General features: G+C 44.3%; 3 protein-coding genes across 5 annotated transcripts in view; 1 reads left to right on the forward strand and 2 right to left on the reverse strand.

Moving 5' to 3' along the window:
* Positions 1-21989, forward strand: part of LOC125704903 (uncharacterized protein DDB_G0292642-like) — a 42603-nt gene that overhangs the window by 3713 nt on the left and 16901 nt on the right. The window lies entirely within an intron of this gene.
* Positions 2239-9506, reverse strand: LOC125704900 (uncharacterized). The gene is made up of 7 exons (XM_048971042.1): positions 8993-9506; positions 8394-8521; positions 5921-6024; positions 5007-5125; positions 4613-4713; positions 4308-4481; positions 2239-4044 (listed from the first exon to the last, which is right to left on the reverse strand). The coding sequence occupies exons 1-7, from the start codon at positions 9153-9155 to the stop codon at positions 3592-3594; spliced, it is 1242 nt and encodes a 413-aa protein (XP_048826999.1). The 5' UTR covers positions 9156-9506; the 3' UTR covers positions 2239-3591.
* Positions 19960-21918, reverse strand: LOC125704907 (ubiquitin-40S ribosomal protein S27a-like). The gene is made up of 2 exons (XM_048971054.1): positions 21698-21918; positions 19960-21051 (listed from the first exon to the last, which is right to left on the reverse strand). The coding sequence occupies exons 1-2, from the start codon at positions 21840-21842 to the stop codon at positions 20909-20911; spliced, it is 288 nt and encodes a 95-aa protein (XP_048827011.1). The 5' UTR covers positions 21843-21918; the 3' UTR covers positions 19960-20908.

Consider the following 21989-nt stretch of genomic DNA (forward strand, 5'->3'; position numbering starts at 1 on the left):
GGAGATCACTCTGTCATGCTGATTGAGTTAGAATAGCAGACTGGATGCTTTAAAAGAAGGGTGGTGCTTGGAATCATTGTACTTCCTCTGTTACCCATGGTTACCTGCAAAGAAACATAAAGGGCTTCACAAGCAGGGATATTGCTGCTAGTAACATTGCACCTAAATCAATTGATAGATTTCTTCGCTGAAACTTTTAGTTGAATGATGAGGCAGGTTCCTTAAGCTTAAGCAGGTTATTAAGACAGAATGAAGGTGTTACAGAATGATGTTTCACACGGCCATTTCAGTGTCTGTCTGATTCTGTCTCTGCCCCCACTGAGGGAAACAGGCCCTTTATCTATGGTCTTCGTACAGATTCCTGGAGCCAGGGGTCAGACGGCCTTGGGGAGAGTAAGTTGTATGACAGGCAAAGAACATGATCAGCAAGTAGCAAGGAAAGAAATAAATATAAAAATAAGAAATATGAAAGCTATAAATGAATTAAGTAAATGAATTAAATAACTACAAATTAACTAGGGAAAGAAGAAGGTTTCAAGGCACTCAATAAAGTCCTGCAAGGGTCAGGACCGTGTCCTGAAGTTGATTCAGCTGTGGGATCACCAGTGCAGAATTTGCTCAGAAATGGCAGCAGCCAGGTGAGTGCATCTCTATGCGCAGTGAGGTGAAGACGGAGCCGGCTCTTTGAAGTGAACGATCGGAGCGGGAGTCAGAGCCGCTTTTTTTTCCATCCGCACGGATTGGTCAACTACACGATGCGTGTCTGCACTGAGCAGGAGGGGGAGGGGCGGTGCTACGGGGTGTGTTCGACTTAGGCTTTAAGTCATAACTTGTGTTGCTCTCGTGAGGTTTTTGTACCATGTGACATGGTTACGGATGGTGATGTTTTACAGCACCAGCTGAAGTCGAACAAAAAAAATCTAACCATGATGCATTGCGTTGGGACCAGAATGCACAGCTTTAAGCCAGCGCTGGAAACGGCTGTCTGAAGTCGAACGCACCCAAAGACAAATACAGCAATCGCAGGCACAGAGAGAGAAACAGGAAGGAAGGAGAAGTGCACGACAAAATGAGCGACTGCAGGAAACGCAGTAATTGATAATACAAAGGCAGAGTGTAGAGCTTGTAATCTCATATCGAACAGGCTGTACAAATAACCTGCACTGGCACATGAGAACTGTACATCGATCAGTGCAGTGGGACGAAAAAAGACAAGCAAGTGAACCTGCAACTAATGAAAGTGACAGTTTGTCTACTGCAGTTTGTCAGTGTCTACACAGTCATCCAGTACAGCACCACAACCACCTAGACCTACAACCTAGAGCTGTCTGAGACAGTTTGTGCAAAAAGCTATGACTCCAGAAAAACAGAAAACAATTGATGAGGAATTGGCTAAAATGCTTGTACGTGATTTCCAACCATAGTAATTCATATCACTAATAATGTACATTATTTCTGGTAATAAATTCATTTAAGCACCAAAAAAAATCTGAAGAGCCACTTGGGAGCCGAAAGAACCGGCTCTTTTAAGGGAGCCGAGCCATAAGAGCGGGCTCCCTTAAAAGAGCCGGAAATCCCATCACTTCAAGAAAAGGTGTCCACTACCATCAGTCCTGTGTCATGCCAACAGTAAAGCGTCCTGAGGTTGCTTCTCAGCCAAGGGAGTGGAATGACTCACAATTATGCCTAAGAACACAGCCATGAATAAAGAATGGTACCAAAACATCCTTTGAGAGCAACTTCTCACAACCATCCAAGAACAGTCTGGTGATGAACAAAGCCTTTTCCAGCATGATGGAGCACTATGCTATAAGGAAAAAGTGATAACTAAGTGGCTCGGGGAACAAGCATCAACATTTTGGGTCCGTGGCTAGGAAACCCCCCCAGACCTTAATCCCATTGAGAACTTGTGGTCAATCTTGAAGAGGTGGGTTGGCAAACAAAAAGCTATAAATTCGGACAAACTCCAAACATTGATTATGCAAGAACGGGCTCCCATCAGTCAGGATTGGGCCCAGTAGTTGATTGACAGCAGTCAGGGCCAATTGCAGAGGTCTTCAAACAGAAGAGCCAATACTACAAATACTGTTTCTTTACATAAACAATATAATTGTCAATAAAAGCTTTTGACACTTATGAAATGCCTGTAATTATACTTCAGCATGTTATAGAAACATTTCACAGAAAGATCCACAAACACTGAAGCTGCAAACTTTGTGAAAACCAATACTTGTGACATTCTCAAAACTTTTGGCCACGATTGTAGGTGAGCTGCCATGCTAAGTGCCATTCAGAAAACCCTTATGATGAATAATATAATGGACTCGGTTACCCTGCCTGGACTGAGGAGACTGGGGTCTTGCCCCTGGAGCCAGGCCTGGGGTGGTAGCTCGTTCACCAGACGTTCACCTATGAAGCCTGTTTAGGGATAGCCTGAAGAAATAACATGGGTCCACCATCCTGTGGGCCCACAACCTGCAGGGGGAGCCTGACAGTATATAGCACTCATTCCTTCCTTTTCAATGTGGAGAATTCACCTTAAATCATGTGTATCTGGTGAGCTTGATCAGCACAAACATTAGTTCCTATTTTGAAGGCATTGAAATCTAAATCACAGAGGACAGCATTTCTATTGTGTTACCTGATGTTTGACCCATTTTACTAAAGATTCTACATATACAGTATTAATCATCCTCAAGACAGCATATTGTGAACGTATGTTTGTTTGTTCAGAGGGTTTGAAATTTTCTAATTAATGCAGTTGGAGAAGGCTTGTTCTCACCGTGTCAATGTGGAATTTACTCTAAGTACTCTGGTTTTGCCCCACGGTCCAAAAACATGCTAAGGTGAACTTAAGTTATTAAATTGCCCAGAGGTGTGAATGGTGTGTGGGGGTGTGTGTGCGTGTCTGCGTGTTTGCACTGCGATGGATTGGAGCCCCATGCTGGCTTGTTCCCTGCCTTGTGCTCGCAGCCTCTGGGATGGGCTCCGGACCCCCACTACCCTGAATAGGAGAAGCGGTTACTGGAAATGGATGGATGTCACTACTATGTTCTTTGTAACATTAAAGTAGCATTATGGAGCTTTGGTCTGAGACTAGCGAGCCAACATTCTAAAGAGCATCTAAAACCCTTGGAGGCTTTGAGGCTGCGTCACCAACAGCCCACTTGGCACTGATGAAGCTTGTTAACTTGGTGATATTATCATGCAGCAAAGGGTTTTAAAAAATATCGTATGGTGGTGCATAGCATGGAGGAACCATGTACCATCAAAATAAATTTTAAAGTAAATAAAACTAGCAATACAAGCAGAATATTTAATGTAAGTTAAAATAACCATCAAGGCCAGTCATTGTCCTGCCGATAAAAGAATGGTGTCTGGTTGTTTGATTTTTACCACATTAGTGGCACCATTTTGATTAGATGAGTTAATATACTTAATGAATCAAATCATTCATTTACAGACAGAGCAAATACACACATATAGATCTGTACTGAAAGTAACAGTAACTAAGTTATATTAGTTCCGTAGCATATGAAGCAGAAAATGTATGATTTGTGTGTAGGGGGAGTAAATTAACTGGAATTGTATCTAATTTCTTTTCCAGGTAGGCATTGATGTCTGCCTGGGGGCAACACCATCAGAACAGGGTGTGTAGTGACTGCTGGTCTGTAGACACTCAGGGGTGAGCTTCAGACAGACGAAGCAGAACTCCTTCTGACACCTCGAGCAGATTATGTTCTTGCAGCCACTCTTGTCATGCTCGATCAGTAGGCCACAGGTGGGACAGGCTCGTGTGGAGGGGCACTGCACGTTCTCCACCTCTGGCAGAATAGTCATGGGGCATTTCTGGAGCAGGTCCAGATCCTTGTTGGTACAGCCATTGTTGTTGCAGCGGTCAGATCGTGGCCCAGGTCCTTTCCACTGATTTAGGCACTGCCAGCAGAATTCATAGTTTCGACCCCTCTCAGCAGTGCAGACTGTGCAGTGCACGCTCAGATTGGTCAGGTCTTCCCTCTCCACAAAGGACTTGCATTTGGGACACTTCATACAAGTAAAGAGAAATCTCATTTCAGTTACCTTGTTTATTACATCTGACAAATTGTTAAAACTAGGATAATCCCTGAGGTCTCACTAAGTTCAGTAGCTACATGACCTTATACTATGCTCAATTTCAATATAGAATATTAAGTGTACATTTTTCAAGTGCAGTAGTCCATCCATTTTCCATAACTACTAATATACGTTGTAATAATATTCACAGTCAAGTACAATTTATTGAAGATGAAACACACTATAATACTTACTGACTTATATTCATGGAAATTCGCAGCAGCCAAAGCTGCCATGGTCTCCTCAAAATATCTCTGCTCACTGTCTGTCAACACTGCCAATTTCCGAACCTCCTGGTAGGGCCACTCCTTCCCACACTTCTGATTCCCTCCATCCTTCAGAGCCGGACACGTGAACTTGTACTGACCCTACAGTTTAATGGCAAAGCTTGAGTTAGAGGGAGAAACCGTGTAAATGCAATCAAAATGTTGAATAGAGGCAAAGCTGCTTTAGGGAGAAACAGAAATTGCTAATATGGTAAGTAAATAAAGCTTCACACCTGATCTAGGAGACTTTGACACCAAGTAGTCAGTGACTCTGGACTGACAACATGGCCACAGGACATTTCTGCCCTCAGGATCTCTGGGTCATCATCCAGGGCTACAGGAAAAGTGTATTTTTACAAAAGCTACACAGACCACCCTGAGACAGACATATGCCAGGCAACAGATTTTCTTCCCCATAAATTATCGATAAAAAATAATATTATGTATTTTGAACAATGATACTACATTCACCATATATTCACCATACATTTATAACAGACCCTAATAGACCCAGAGAGTATTAGTATGTTAGTATGTTCCAGCTGCCTTCTTACATTTTAACATCAGAAGTGTCCTATGTAATAAGAATGAAAACATTTGAAACACTGTGCACATTATCATGCTTACTGATGTCGTCCTTCCTTTTCACAAACTTTAAGGTTCTGTCCCTGGGATTATAGCGCTTCAGCTCCTGCTGGGTCTTCATTTTGTCGCTGTTATCTGCAGTGTCAGGATGCACCTCCTTACTGTGGAAAAGCACAAAGTTTCTGTCAGCTTTTATTGCTTTTGCATACCGTTGTCATGCACCAATACTTCCAAATTATAGCCTGATGTAGAAGTGGGCAATGTCCATCCATATTTCTGCTTTGCCACTTAATTCGTTAACTTTAGCCTGCACCATCTGAATCTGCCAGTTAATTAATTTGTCCCATCAGATCTTGCAGACCATTTGTAGTCATCTCTGAGAGCGGAAGAGGAATATTGCCTTTTTAAACCTCATTCATGTTAATGTATTTGTTGTTTTGTGCCGAATAAAGATCTTTGTAGATGTGGTCAGACAGAGAACTGAGAGAACAGGATGGACGACCTGAGATGGAATCAACAGGCAAAAGCCACTTTCATGAGATCAGTTCCTCAGTTGTAAGTAGCTGGGGGAGTCAGTCCTATATCTACATAAGTGAGGAGGAGCAGGCACATGGGGCAGGACAGATGGGCAGTTGCAGGTGGATGGGGAGCAGGCAGGGCAGGATAGGAGGCAGGCGAGACAGGCACAGGCAAGGCAAACCGAAAGACTGGGTGAGTAGCACATTCAATATGTTTCAGCTAGGAAACACTTCACAACCGGCATGAGAGCAAGGGCATGTCTGGTTGTAAAAGCTGGGCGAAGATTTCTAATTGGACTGTCCCATCCCACTGGCTATGACAGTTGCCACCACCCCCCTGCCCATCCTGCCCCCTCTCCAGTCTGCACGTCCCAGTAGAAAAAGGGAGGCTGAAATCCCAACACACACTCAAAAGGGGACAATTGTGTTACAGGTTACCTCTGGGATTTTGGGTGTATTCTGGGAGATGACAGGCCAGTCGAAGATGTTTGGTAACCACCTGGTTGGTCCACTCCCCTATACCGTCGACCTGGGGGTGGTGGCTGGAAGAAAGATTTATAAAGATATTCAGTTTAATACAGAAGGCTTTGAACACCCATGAGACAAATTGGGGTACCCGATCCAAAACCTTCAGGAATACCACAGTATCGGAAGACCCATGAAAGCAGTTTATCTTCCAGTTCACTAGCGGTAGGCAGCTTTGGAAGGGGGACCAGTTGACATTTCTGAGAGTGTCTATGATGGTCTCCCAGATCTATCTGCTCTGACCATCTATCCACGGAGTGAGATTGTCCAGCCTTTTGACTGCTTCGTAGAAATTTCACAACAAGAGGTTGAAGAAATTATTAGGAAGATGAAACCCTCCACCTGTGCTCTGGATCCCTTTCCTATAGCTTTAGTGAAAGCAAATATCTCTGCCATAACTCACCACAGTCATTAACCACTCTCTTCAGGCTGACTATATTCCATCTGCTTTAAAAACCCCTATAATCCGGCCACTTCTTGAAAAACCCACTCTTGATCCAGAAAAGACACACAAGATCCAATGTAAAGACAATTTCAGTACGGGGATCAATAAAGTATCAATTATTATTATTATTATTATTATTATTATTATTGTTATTATTATTATTAAGTTTTTGCCAATTATAGGTCCATCTCCAAGCTTCCATTCCTCTCTAAAGTACTGGAGAAAGTACTGTAGATGCTATTTATGTTCAGGATCACCTCAAAAACAATAACATCTTTGAAAAATTTCAGTCTGGTTTTCGCTCTGCCCATAGCACAGAAACATCTTTGATTAGAGTCACAAATGACTTGCTGATGGCAGCTGATGCTGGCTCACCTTCTCTGCTTGTCCTCCATGATTTGTCTGCTGCGTTCAACACTATTGACCATGATATACTCCTCAATCGGTTACATCACACCATTGGACCAACTGACACTGTCTGGTCTTGGTTTCAGTCTTATCTTACATACAGAACAGAGTACATTTCCTTTGGAAATGCAATGTCCCAGAGACACACTTTGACCTGTGGAGTCCCACAGGGGTCAGTTCTCAGCCCCATCCTTTTCACTTTCTACATGCTCTCTCCTGGCCATATCATTAATCACTATGGAGTTTCATTTCACTGTTATGCTGACAACATGCAGCTTTACATGAAAACTGATAAATACTCCATTGCAGCATCATCATCACCATCACCATCAATGCCATCGATACTCAGCATGTGTCTTGGGGAGATTAGATTGTGGATGAAACAAAATTTTCTCCAGTTAAACTGCTCTAAAACTGAGGCGATCTTGGTTGGTATCCTGCATCAGCTTCAGTCAGTCTCCATACCCAGCATTACAGTCTCCGGTCATGACATTCCCCTCGCCTCATCAGCCATCAACCTAAGTGTAAGATTTCATCCTCAACTCACTTTTGAAGCTCATATTAAACATCTCTGTAACACTTTATTCCATCACCTCAGAAATTGCAAAACTCCGTCCTACTCTCACCTTGCCAGATGCTGAAAAATTAGTTTTATCTCCTCCAGACTTGACTACTGCAATGCACTTTTCATTGGAATGTCCAACAAGAATCTTCAAAGACTCTAATACATATAAAACAATGCAGCAAGGATTCTGATGAGAGTTCGAAAATATGAACACATTATACCCTTTCTTCAGTCCACTGGCTTCCCATTTCTGGGAGGACTGAATATAAGGTTTCCCTTATCACTCACCAATGCATTCATGGTAATGCCCCCCTTTACCTAAAATAACTACTTATCCCCCTAACCTCAACACGGTCTGTATGATCTACAAACACAAATCGTCTCCTACTTCCCAGGACCAAACTCAGCACCATGCGTGATCAGGCTTTCTGTTCTGCCACCCCTCGACTATGGAACACCCTCCCGGACCATTTGATTTTCAGTTTCTCTTTGTTTGTCATAGTCATTAATTATTTTGTATCATATAATGCACAATGGGGCAATACCTAAATGGGTTAATAGCTCTAAAACCAAATGACACAAACATGTCCTATAAACTATGCATTGCCCCATTGTGCATTAAATAGATACAAGATAATAACTATTGTAGCCATATATAACCTGACAATCCAAGGGGTGTGCAATGTCCCCCAGAGTCCACTGATCAAAGCACCTTAAAGTTATTAGCCCATTTTTATACCATCCCACTTAAATCACATGGGCACATGCAAACATCTGGAAAACAAAGAGGAGTGCAACAGTTATCATAGCCCAGCATACTAAACTAATATCTCGTTATAGCTGAATTGACGCACTTTCTTAGCTATTAAAATAATTGGTGTGGGTCTTGTCTGTGTACTGGGCATCACATTTCTGTCATTAAGAACTGAATACTTTGCTTCTGTTAAAAGATAACAGAGCCGGAATACCGAATATGAGGCCCCGAGGTGATCTCCGAGACTCCACTCCACTGCAGGATGGTCGAGCACTTCGTGGAAGGAGTCCAGGAATGGATTTCTGTTGATCCTATGAGGTGTTGCCAACTCGAGAACCATTCCTGTCATAAGAGATATGAGAAAGCAAACCCGAGTGTTGTCCTCGAGAAATTTCTCTGTGTGCTCATCTATGTAAAGTTCACATTGCATTAAGAAGGAAGTATATTTACATTCACAGCATTTAGCAGACGCTCATTTCTAGAGCACAGTGCTTTGTAGTCCATGACTGTTCTTCGATCTATAAAGCTAGACCTAAAATCAACAACTGTCATTAAAACCAAGTCACCAAGTCATGTTGTATAAAAACCTTGTTAGGGAAAATCAGTGCACAAACAAACATTGTTAGTCGGATTTTTTTTTAATGGAGAGACTGGACAGTAAGAGGCGCATTAGTCTCCTAGGTACTCCTTGAAGAGTTGTGTCTTCAGATGCCGTTTGAAGATAGGATGGGACTCGGCTGTTCATATGGCAAGAAGTAGTTCGTTCCACCACTGAGGAGCCAACATTGCAGTTAGGATTGGCATTGTACTTACCCGGTTGTGCCACATGATCCACACTAGCAGTGCGCAGAGCAGGGGATGGTACTGTGTTCTCTCCAGCTTTTGCCTCCATGAGCTGGTTTATAAGTTGGGTAATTTTACCGACCCTTGCCCGGGTATTAAATGGCTGCTGCTGCTGGGTCTCCCTGGAGTCCATATTCGTACATCAACGCTTTCTGTCAGACAGGAGACTAAGGTGACTGTACTCCTGATTGCTGGAGACCGGAAGATTTACTCAGGGAGATAGTAAGCCAGAGATGGAATCGATAGTCAAAAGGCTATTGGGAGAACAGTTCCTGAGCAGTATCCGGGGGAGTCAGTCCTACGAGTACACAAGCGACGAGGAGCAGGAACACAGAGCAGAACAGACAGAGGGTTGTGGGCAGATCAAGAGCAGGCAGAATGAAAACAGGTAGAGCAGGAACAGGCAGAATGGGGGCAGGTGAGTGAGAAATGGGCAGGTCAGGAAGAGACAAGGCAAACCGAAAGAGTAGCAGGCTAGAATGTTTCATTTAGGACTCAGCAATATTTAGCAAACGGCGCAAGGGCACATCAGGTTTTAAAGGCTGGGCAAAGATTTCTAATTGGACTGTCCTGCCCTGCGGGGTGTGACAGTATTGGTTTAGTTGACTAGATGGTTAGCTAGCAGGCTAACGTTACTGTTGGTTAGAAAGCTCACTATAACAACACAGTGGAACCCCTGTATCCACTGATTTGGTAACCAATTTATAAATTAAACTGTCATAGGTATGTAAGTCCAGGGGGGTGGCATGGTGGTGCAGTGGTTAGCACTGTTGCCTCACACCTCTAGGTCCCAGGTTCAAATCTCCGCCTGGGTCACATGTGTGTGGAGTTTGCATGTTCTCCCCATGTCGTCGTGGGGTTTCCTCCGGGTACTCCGGTTTCCCCCCACAGTCCAAAAACATGCTGAGGCTAATTGGACTTGCTAAATTGCCCATAGGTGTACATGTGTGAGTGAATGGTGTGTGAGTGTGCCCTGTGATGGGCTGGCCCCCCATCCTGGGTTGTTTCCCGCATAATTTTAGGTTTATAATGGAATAATATAGATTTGCCACAAGACTTTTTCGGTGAGCATGAGAGGTTGAAAATGTCAGATGTGTGAAAGCTGGCAATTTGTCAGCATTCAGTATAAATGGTTACCTGGTTGGTTATATTTCATGCCATAATTCACTTAAATTAGTCATGCACAACCATAAACAGCATACAACAGTTTTTGGTTCCCAAATCAATGTTTGCTACCAGCAATTCCATTACAGCTTGAATAACCAAGCTTGGGGACCAGTGCTTTTGAGTCAAGTGGACAGTTCAGGCAGTGATGTTACACCTTCCCTGCCCACTTCACACCAGTGCAGTGCAGGTCACTTCCACCTTTGTCTGCAAAGCCAGTTTGTTTACGGTTTGGTAATTAGCATTTAATGCTTTTCTCTTTAAGGAGCCTCCTTCCACTATATTACTGATTATGTTACATGTTCCACTCTTATGTTTTTATTTACCAGCTCATGAGTTTGATCTCACTATTTAAGGTTTAACAAAAGTGGTAAATTGTATGAGTAGTGAAACAGTATGAACTGGAAATAGTAAAATAAAATAGTACACAGCATTTGGTGTTTGCTAGTACTTATAAAAGACTGTAGCACGCAAGAGTGTAGTATGCATGTGTGTGTGTGTGTGTATACACACACATACTGTACACATACACACACACACAGTCCTGCATATGTACAAAAAGGTAAGTTTATAGTAACTGTACTTTTTAAAGTGACTGTAGTTCTAAAGTCAGAGAAGGGACAGAGTTCAGGGGGGATGTGTAAATGTTCAATATTTAATATGCCAGCGGATGAGTAATAAGCTTATGCTATGTTAAGTTTGTGTTTGTTCAGGGGGATGTGTAAGTGTTCAGTATTTAATATGCCAGTAGATAAGTAGAAAAGCTTATGTTTTGTTAGGTTTCTGTTTGATTATCATACACTTCTATCCAAAGCACCTTATGGAAATCACATAATAATAATTAATCTTCATAAATAGTTCAAACATAACATATGAAAATGGCCATGTGTCCGCCATCTGTTTCTGTGGTCACAATCCACTAGTGAATTCCACAAAGCCGGCTCAGCAGTTACCCCAGGTATGTTAACTGGAAGAGAGACATTTCATAGCTTCTTAACATTCCCAAAGCTGAAAGCAGAGGTACAGTTTAACATGTACTCTGATTACATACTGATGTCCTATAATGTGATGAAGGGCATGACTAATGATCCATGAGGCAGCTATCAGGAAACAGGGAGCTTTATATACAAAGGAATGTAAAAGAACAAGAAATAAAAGGACTGGAGGGATCTAAACCAGGGCCGGCACATACAGAACACATGGTAGTCAATGAAATGCATTCCAGTAATTTACTTCAGTTGGTCACGAAGCACAGCAATTCACCAGAGGTACATGCTATTGTATGTTTGTATGCATTCGTGTATCAGAGTTGTCTGAAATAAACAAGAAATAACATTACTTAGTACATTAATATCACATCATACAGTTGCATAATAATGAATAATACTAATAATTATTATTCAAATATTGCTGTCTTGAATTCCCCTAGAAAGAGAGGGGTCTGTTTGTGCAGTAAAGGCCAGTGAGAGCCTGTGTATTCCACTAGAGAGAGAGGTCTCTTTGTACAGTAAAGGCCAGTGAGAGCCTGTGTATTCCACTAGAGAGAGAGGTCTCTTTGTACAGTAAAGGCCAGTGAGAGCCTGTGTATTCCACTAGAGAGAGAGGTCTCTTTGTACAGTAAAGGCCAGTGAGAGCCTGTGTATTCCACTAGAGAGAGAGGTCTCTTTGTGCAGTAAAGACCAGTGAGAGCCTGTGTATTCCACTAGAGAGGGGGGTCTCTTTGTGCAGTAAAGGCCAGTGAGAGCCTGTGTATTCCACTAGAGAGGGAGGTCTCTTTGTGCAGTAAAGGCCAGTGAGAGCCTGTGTATTCCACTAGAGCGAGGGGTCTCTTTGTGCAGTAAAGGCCAGTGAGAGGCTGTGTATTCCACTAGAGAGGGAGGTCTCTTTGTGCAGTAAAGGCCAGTGAGAGCCTGTGTATTCCACTGGAGAGAGGGGTCTCTTTGTGCAGTAAAGGCCAGTGAGAGGCTGTGTATTCCACTAGAGAGAGGGGTCTCTTTGTTCAGTAAAGGCCAGTGAGAGGCTGTGTATTCCACTAGAGAGAGGGGTCTCTTTGTACAGTAAAGGCCAGTGAGAGGCTGTGTATTCCACTAGAGAGAGGGGTATCTTTGTACAGTAAAGGCCAGTGAGAGGCTGTGTATTCCACTAGAGAGAGGGGTCTCTTTGTGCAGTAAAGGCCAGTGAGAGCCTGTGTATTCCACTAGAGAGAGGGGTCTCTTTGTACAGTAAAGGCCAGTGAGAGGCTATGCATTCCACTAGAGAGAGGGGTCTCTTTGTTCAGTAAAGGCCAGTGAGAGGCTGTGCATTCCACTAGAGAGAGGGGTCTCTTTGTACAGTAAAGGCCAGTGAGAGGCTGTGTATTCCACTAGAGAGAGGGGTCTCTTTGTACAGTAAAGGCCAGTGAGAGGCTGTGTATTCCGCTAGAGAGAGGGGTCTCTTTGTACAGTAAAGGCCAGTGAGAGGCTGTGTATTCCACTAGAGAGAGGGGTCTCTTTGTACAGTAAAGGCCAGTGAGAGGCTGTGTATTCTACTAGAGAGAGGGGTCTCTTTGTACAGTAAAGGCCAGTGAGAGGCTGTGTATTCCACTAGAGAGAGGGGTCTCTTTGTACAGTAAAGGCCAGTGAGAGGCTGTGTATTCCACTAGAGAGAGGGGTCTCTTTGTACAGTAAAGGCCAGTGAGAGGCTGTGTATTCTCCTAAAAGGGTTATATTCCCTAAAAGAGGTCTGTTTTTTTGGTGTGGGATAAAAGTATTACTAAGTTTTGAAACAATGGTATTGTATTAAGTAAAGGTATTGTTTTTGTGAAATAAAGGTACTGTCAAAATAGAAAGGCCAGAGAGGGTCTGAGTAGTAAAAATTGTGAATATTGTGTTAAGAGAAGTTCCGCTGGATCTGACAGAACGTATTATAAAAAGCAAAAAAATACTTAGGGAGGAAAAGGGCCCAGAGAGCATTTAGTTTAATGGAGAAATATTATGAGGTAGTGTATAAAGCAGCCATATACAGTTTTGGGCTGAGACAGAGTGTGTACAATTAACAGCTAAATTGAGTGTTAAGGTGTCTTGACTTGCAGGGGCCGAGTGGAAACAGAGGAGCAGAAGTCTAGGGAGTTGGGTAAATGAGAGCTTTATTTGGGCAGAATACATACACAAACAAAGATTAAACAAAGGACTGATGTCAGTGACTGACTGGCCAAAACATACCTAACGCAGATTTAAATACATTGAACTAAGGACAGCAACAAGAAACAGCTGATCACACAGGGATTCCACACGAGGTTAATGAGGGGGCGTGGCACACGGGAGGATCGGACGAGCGGGGCAAGACAGGACCCTCCCCCAAAGGCGCACCCTAAGGGGAGCAAAGAACAAGATCGGGGACACGACGAAACCTGGGGAAACAAAAGCGCAAACATTAACAAAGCACAGGGAACAGCATGGACACACAGAACAGGCACAGGGAGACCAACTCAGAAAACAACCAACATACAACAGGAAACACGGACAGACAAAGGGACACCAGAAAAGGAAACACAGGTCCCGGGAACCTGAAAGGAGACAACCAAGGGACAACACCAGGGGACAAACCAACAGGAGGCAGGAAAAGACCAGAAGGAAACAGAGACACAGAGGGACAGGGAACAAACACAGGGGGTACAAAACCAGGGGGCAAGGAAGCAGAGGGCGGGGGGCACCAGGGAGCCGGAGGGAACCCCGGCAGGTAAAACGTGGAAGCTGCAGGGGCAATGGGCAACTGCAAGGGCGGAGCAGGAGGGACCCTTGCAACTGTGGGGCAGGAGCCGGAGGGGACACCGAAGGGGGCGAGGAGAAAGCTGGAGGGACTGATGGAGGGGCGGAGGAGGAGGACGGAGGGGACACTGGAGGAGGCGAGAAGGGAGGCGAAGGGGACACCGAAGGAGGGGAGGAGGGAGCTGGAGGGACTGATGGAGGGGTGGAGGAGGAGGACGGAGGGGACACTGGAGGAGGCGAGGAGAAAGCTGGAGGGACTGATGGAGGGGCGGAGGAGGAGGACGGAGGGGACACTGGAGGAGGCGAGAAGGGAGGCGAAGGGGACACCGAAGGAGGGGAGGAGGGAGCAGAAGCCGCGGCAGGCAAAGGCGAAGCCACAGCCGGCCAAGGCGCTGGTGACCGACAAGTCAGAGCAGGGGTCACAGACGAAGCACTGGAGGTGGGACCGAAGGTGCCTGATGAGATGCCACAGGGGGACCTCAGGCGATAACCGAGCTGGAGCTGGAGGACCTGCAGACGACGGTCGAGCCAATGCCAGGGGGACCAAAGGCAAGCCAGGGGCAGGGTGGGTGGGATCTGACTCCTGCGCAGATGTACTCTCCCTCTTCGGGACAGCTGAGGCCCAGGCAGGGATCTGTCATGCTGGGATGGTGGCTGGGGTGACACCCCTGAGGGGTGCATTGGGGCAGTTAGGTAAACCTCCGAGGGGTCCCACTCGAGCTTCTCCTCCACCAAAGGGGAAGGAGCAGTGGTCCAATACTCTGGGACCTCCTCGAGGACAGGGACTGGGGCCATGGGAGCCAGGGACACGTGAGCTGGGTCCAGGGGATCAGGGGCAGGGAATAGAGCAAGAATCTCAGAGGGTGGAGTAGGGGACGGCATAGGATTCTCAGAGGGCAGAGCAGGAACCGCCGGCACAGGAACCTCGGGGAGCGGAGCTGTGGTTGGCAACAGGCGCCGCCCGTTTGGGGATCTTGGGCACCTGCTGGATAGCATCCCCAATAGACATGGACCCTTTAATGGCCAGGCGCGTCCCCGGAAAGGGGCGAGCTACCGACACTTTATCATTCCTGAAACATTCAGGTATGTGTTTGTCTGTAGGCTGGTTCACATTGTTTAACGCAATTTCCTTCTTCAGTGTGAAGTGAAAATAAAAGTTGCATTACTATCTGCCTATCATGAATATTTCTCATTGTAAAATGTAAATAGACATAAGATCTCTGTACTCTCATCCTAAGTAAAGGTTTCCGGCTGTATTAATTCTGATGATCTGATGTACGCAAGTAAGAATTTGGAGGAAAGAACAATTAGGATTAGTTGTATATTTAGTTATATGCATCAACAACATGTCTTCCATTGTCTTCCATTGACAAGTGGTCACCTGTCTGCTGGGTAGATGACAAGCCTTTTGCTGCTAAGGTATTGTTGGTCTTCCTGTCTAAATGGGGAGTATCCATTAATTTCAATGGGAAAAACCCTAACCCGAATCACGAGATCCTTTACGCCTACCCATCCCTAACCTTAACCATAAGTAACCAACCCAAATACAACACTACAAGATCTATGCAATCCTACTTGGGGAAGATGGTGGAGCAGGAGGTTGTGCTATTGTTCAGCAACTGGAGTTGCAGGTTTGAGCCCTCGTTCCTCCTGACCCCATTGAAGTGTCTTTGAGCAAGACACTGAACCCCAAATTGCTCTTGATGAGCAGGTTGGCACCTTGCATGGCAGCCTCCGCTACCCGTGTATGAATGTGTGTATGGATGGGTGAATGTGAGGCATAAAATGTAAAGTGCTTTGAGTACTTGTAAGAGTAGAAAAGTGCTATATAAATGCAGTCCATTTACCATTTTTACACACACACACACACACAAGGGGGGGGGGGTACACTAAAAACTAATAACCCACAATATCTAACTATGAAAAAAAGTTCTCCCTTCGCTAGGAAACAGTTTGGACTCCTCCAATCGGCTGTGATCGCATAATGATTTACCTAAACATGTGACTGCAAATAAAATAGTGCAAATAATAACCAAATGACATGAAAAGAGGGTGTGACGTAGAAACATTACTCTGGGTGGCCTCGGCCATCACACAGTGCAAACGTGTAAACTAAAAGTGTAGTACAGTACATGTGGTATAAGTGGGTTAATGCACTCCAAGCCGTATGTTATATGTTTTTAAATACATGGTTACAGAAGCAAAGAATCACCCACATTATCCAGTGTCTTTGTTGTGCTGCTTTTTTCTAAACCAGTTATCTTGTACCTTTGCTCACCTGTTTTGTGTTTGGTTCTGTGCCTATTGCAGAAGCCTACTGATTCATTCAGAGTGACTTGCTCCCTGCACTAATGTCTTGGCCAGTGAAATGTTTATAGTGTAACCAAATTTGATATCTGGTGCATGCAACTGCACATTGATTAATTCCATAAAACTCTACTTTGTGCTGCAGTTGTGCTTTCAGTTTTGGGAATGTTAAGAAGCTATGAAATGCTTCTCAGAATGTTTGTCAGGTTCCGGTGAACTTCCAGTAAGCATGCTTTGGGTAGAGGGGGTGGTGTGCTACTCAGCAGGCTAGGATGCTGTGTCTGTGATCAGAAAACCACCAGTCCTGTGGTCTTGTGGAGTCATTTTGCTGTTGGGCCCGTGCGAAAGGCCCTGACCTTGCGCTGTCAAAATTAATTAATTAATTATGTGTCATGCCCGGCTCGTCCGATCCTCGTGTGTGCCACGCCCCCCCGATTATCCACGTGCTTCCCCAATCGTATCCAGCTGTACCCTGTTATTTTGCCCTGTCTCATTCTATATCAGTCCGCGTCTTGCCTTAGTTTTGGTCTGTCATTGATGTTACCTGAATTTAGATAATGTTAGCGATGTCCTCTTCTCCCTGTAGTCGTTTTCCCCTTAATAAATCCCCAGTTTTCCCCTTATTTTGCCTGCCTGCCTGCCTCGTCTTTCCCTGCCTCCTACACGCCCTGCCTGCCCGTCCTCAACCGCGAACCCTGACACTATGCTGCTTTGGATAAAAGCTTTTACTAAATAAATAAAATGTAGCTGCTAAACCCTCTTTGTGAAGTATACATCTGACAAATTTATTTCTGCCTGATATGATTATTTCTGCTTTTGTGGGCCTATTGTTAATGCCATATTTAAAAAAAAATCATTGTAGATCTAGTGAATAATAATGAACTGTCAGCCATTTCCCATTAACATGCATTGAGTCAGCTGGTGAGAAAACCATGGTTACTGTCAGCCTGCATGGTGCTGATCACCCCCTGTTGGTCAGCATCAGATTTCCAGCAGGCCATACCCTGGCAGTGGCAACTCTCATACTGAGAAGACTACATCCTCCAGAGCATCCATTTTTGGGTCTGGTTAAACCACTCCACCAGGCCATCTGTCTGTGGGTAGTGGACAGAGGTCCAGAGATGTTTCACCCTGAGTAGTCAGCACAGTTCAGCCGAAACTGGACTAATAGACATTACAAGCCCATCTATAAAGGTGCTTACCACACTGTAGCTTTAATGTCATTCAAGAGCCAGTGGCAGAATCACAAATGATGATTCTGATCAAACATCATGTCCTTTCTTCAGGCACTTGGTGGAATTTCTAAATGTACCACAGTAGATCTACAGCAGTGAAATGTAGATGTAAAAGGATAACTTGAAGAAAGTAAAAGAAAATTACAGGGGAAATGGACATTTGCTGAATTTTACATCAACATAGAGGGTGTTTTTTTTATCTTACTCAAATGAAAGAAATTAATATTCACCTTGGTTATGTTGCATAAGCTCACAATCTTCTGAAAGTATTATGTAGCATCCTGAAAACCAAGCTTTTCACATTTACATTTCCTTTGTGTTGTTACTATTTGGATAAATCCTAAGCGGAATTCAGTCTGAATAACACTGATATTTTCATGGATGTGCTTCACTATTTCTGATGCCAAGGCTTGTTAGAAGCTCATTTCCTTGGTACTGTACTGTACTTCCTTCCTTTAACTTTTTAAACAAGTTTCTTAAATGATCTGCATCATTTTCACTGAATTACGAGAGCTAAGAAAAACAGTGAAATGGACAATATTGTTGTTAATAAGGAAAATAAGACTTTGAAACTGGGATTTACAGTATACTGTCAGTCACGTCCTATTTTATATCAATTAAAACAGAGAAAGAATGTTTCCCCCATTACTTTCAATTGGTAATAAGATAACCGGATGACAGTATCATGCCCCCCTTGACTTGACATGTGATCACTTATGTGCCGTCTATTTAAACTCTGTGCCATTTGAAGAGGGAGAGGAATGTGAAAAGTTTCCCAATCTAAATATAAATATGTATCAAATTGCTTTATTTATAGTGGATCATAATGACAGGTCTGCAGGGTAATATTCCCACCTCTCCACAGCCTCTCTGAGTTTCTTAGTCATGAAAAGTGTCTGCAGTACTGCATTTAAGTAGCAGGTGGCCCCCAGGTTATGGAGTCCATAGTAACCTAAAGTCGATATTAAGAAAAAAAACAATATATTCATAAAGACACCCCTGAATCATTGTAATTACAGGTCAGATTTACTATTACTATTTTTGGGGGGTTTAATTGGTGGTCAGAAGAATGAGTCCTCAAATAAGCACTTTGTGTAAGGTCTCTAATCTAACCCCCAGTAGCTACTTCCTTAGGTAGGCCTACCTATCACCAGATCAAGCTAAAATTCCTTTATGCATGGATTCATAGTACGGACACACTGTGTAGACACCCTTGTACTGAGATGTTATTTGTACTTTTTGGTCTCTTGTTGGTTTAAACAAGTCTGGCAGGTTTCCTCTGACTGCTCTCCATATAAGTACAGCTGCCTCAGTGTGTTTGGTTAGTGCAGTTTTCTGTGTAAACGTTAGACACTGCATTGTATGAAAGTCCCAATAATGCTGCATCATATGTTTTATATACAAGAAACAAGTCCTAGATGCATTGGAACACATCCTCAGTCATGTTTCCTGAGTGCTTTAGGTGTTTCGGGTCTCACAACATCCAACATGCTTGCCCAGGCGACCGAGTCGGGGTTGATCAGGCCCCAACTTGCATCCCAGCAGCCATCCACGGATCAGCCCTCTTCAACCAACGCCAAATTGTGGTTTTCTCTGCGCCTTCACTTGCGGTTTGATTGGCCCTCTTCTTGGCTACTCCTATAATGTCCAGCTGTGTGTGGACTCTGCAGAGTGATGATCCTGCTAATCCTCTACAGCCGACTTCTATGAGTTCACAGAGTGTCCTCCAGCCATGATCCCTGCATTCCTCCACTAGCTCCTGGTACTTGGCACTTTTCCTCTCATTTGCTTCCCCAATACACTCTTCCCAGGGCACTCTCAGCTCCAGTATGATCAGTTGTTTTAAGGCCTCAGAGGTGATGATCATGTCTGGCTGGAGTTATGTGGGAACTTTAGCTGCTTTCTCAGGTCAGCTTGCAGCTGCCAGTCACAAGCTGTGGGTGGGAGGCCTGTCTTCACTGTTTCCTGTGCCTGGGACATGCAGGTTTGCTGGGCTTGGTAGGGCATCGTAGATTGCCTGCACCAGGAACCGAACGCAAAAAAATGTCTGCCTGCATATTTGATGGTGATCCTTTGCTGCAGGATATTCCCCACCTTGTTCACGCTCCCTGTTGTTGGAGTCCTACCGCCCTACTCACTCGTTCTTACTCCACCCTTGCTCAAACCTCTTCCAGGAGTGGATAGTGTCTCTCCTCACCCTTGGCCTTGCCGACCTGGGTCATTGGGAAGTAACCCAAACCAGCTCTGCCCGTTGCCAAGGTGCCCACCAGAGCCTCATGTCTCAGCTCTTCCCCACCTCAACACCCTACTCCACTCTCCATTTCCTCCTGTGGAAGTAAAATTGGACAATGGTAGGCCCGGGAGGGGAGGCATATTGGGTCTGTTATGTCTTAGGCCTTAGGCAAGAAGAGATTGTTTTGAATACTGTGTGACCTTGCTTGCCTGCAGTTAGTTCAGAGAAATTGAGAAATTTCTCCAAAGTCGATTGTTTAACAGTCTGACAAACTTTATTGTACTGCAAAGCTTTAGGGAAACAGGCACTCAGCGGTTTCTCATGCGTGTTGCGCTCTGTTCCCCGAACAACAAGTACATACATCTTTTATAGCCAAAAATGCGCCAGTTTACAGACAGTTCAAGGAGGGATCGGATATCTGTGGACACCAGTTACTTCTCTTACATGGGCCTCATTATCTGTTCAAGGCAGGGCCAACCTATGCGTGATCATTTCTGTGGTTTCATTACCCTGTTTAAACAAGTTGAGTTCTTCTCACTTCCCCATGTAATGTTCCTTTGTTTTCTCGTCATGTATCCCTAACCCCACCATACATGCCTTTCGTAAATTGCTTTCTGCAGCAGCCTTACTTCTCGGGTCAGGTCTGTACATTGACCGGGTCCTTTTTGCAGAATAAGCCATCATACCAAAATACGTTAGTTCCTCTTATCTAAAGATGAAAACCTATTACTTAAGCAAGCTTGCATTATTGAATTACATGTTTAGTATATTAAATGTTTCAAAGCATAATGAAGTGCCCCTGGCCAACAGGACACATGACGACAAGAAGAGAGCTGATTGGTGGCTCACCAAATTCAGGAATACATCTAACAAGGGGAAAATGTTACACTTCACAGTGAGTACAGCATTGTGAGATTAATATGCAATCATACTAAATAAACTGTTCATTAAATCACATTAACTTTTTAAAAGACATCCATGAATGGGACTGGAGGGGGGGGCTTTTTCTGCATGGGCCCCCGGTGGAAGTGGTGCCCATGGGCATGTACCCAAAAGCCCATACGGTTAATCCATGGCAGGTTATCAATCACGAGAATATTGTCCAGTTTCCCACCAACAGAAATCATTCTCTCATTTGGCAGTGCTAGACAGTGTTTTTCAGGTGCATAGTGGTGCCCCCTGTAGGAATCTTTGCTGTACTTCATTGGGGAAGCTGTGCACCCCCAGGCAACCGGATCACCAACTGAATGACGGACTTGTCTTGGATCCCATAAGAGGAGAGCTGGCAGGAATCTTCTAGCTGTTTGTCGGTGAAAATCAGCCTCAGGCTGCTCAAGTCATCGTCTGTCAGAGAAACGTTGCAGAAGCAAAAATATTCATTAAGCAGTCCACGCATGGAAGGACGGCACGATATTTAAAACATTAAAAAACAAATGTAGAAACAATCAGATTAGGGATTTTGGGTGATCATTTTAAACTATTTGATATACAAGCCTGTCACGCCCAGCTCGTACGATCCTCGTGTGTGCCACGCCCCCTAATTATCCACGTGTGCTTCCCTGATCGTAATCAGCTGTGTCTAGTTATTTTGATTAGTCCTGTCTATTTCAGTCCAAGTCTTGCCTGTGTCCCTTGTCCGTCATTGATGATGATGTTTGTCGATGCCCGTGTTCCGTCCTCCCCTTACCCCGAATAAACCCCCAGTTTGCCCCGTATTCCGCCTTCCTGCCTGGTCCTTCCTGCCCGCCTGCCCGTTCGCCTTACCTGTTCCCCACCGATCGTGACACAAGCCCACTGGCATTCATTAATTTTAACCAATTATTAAACACTTTTAAGTTAAGTAACTGTCTGAAAGGTAGAATAAGAGGGAATTCAAACTGGCAGTCTGATTGACAAGCGCCGAACTGTGCTACCTTAATGCAACAAAGCACATCGCCTTCTCAGTGACAAATGAAGAGTATTTGACACACAGAAAGTCATTGCCATTTACCTGCTGTCCCTGGCAGCTTCAGAGCAATTTTCTTCTTTAGCTCTAAAACAGTCATGTTCTTCATCTGATCCTCTGAATTCCCAACATCAACTGTTATTTTCTCTCCTTTTATTCCATTTATCATGACCTGGTAAGTTTTTCCCATGCTGGTTTTTATCCTGTGTCTGGTATTATCGTAGTTCTCTTTTTCTGCTTCAGTGCTTTCACTTTCACTTTGCACTATGAATATTGTATACTGAGGGAGGGGTGAATTACGTAGTTCATGTCTAAGAATGCAGATGTCACTCCTCTC

Source organism: Brienomyrus brachyistius, chromosome 12, assembly GCF_023856365.1.
Source record: "Brienomyrus brachyistius isolate T26 chromosome 12, BBRACH_0.4, whole genome shotgun sequence".
NCBI lineage: Eukaryota > Metazoa > Chordata > Actinopteri > Osteoglossiformes > Mormyridae > Brienomyrus > Brienomyrus brachyistius.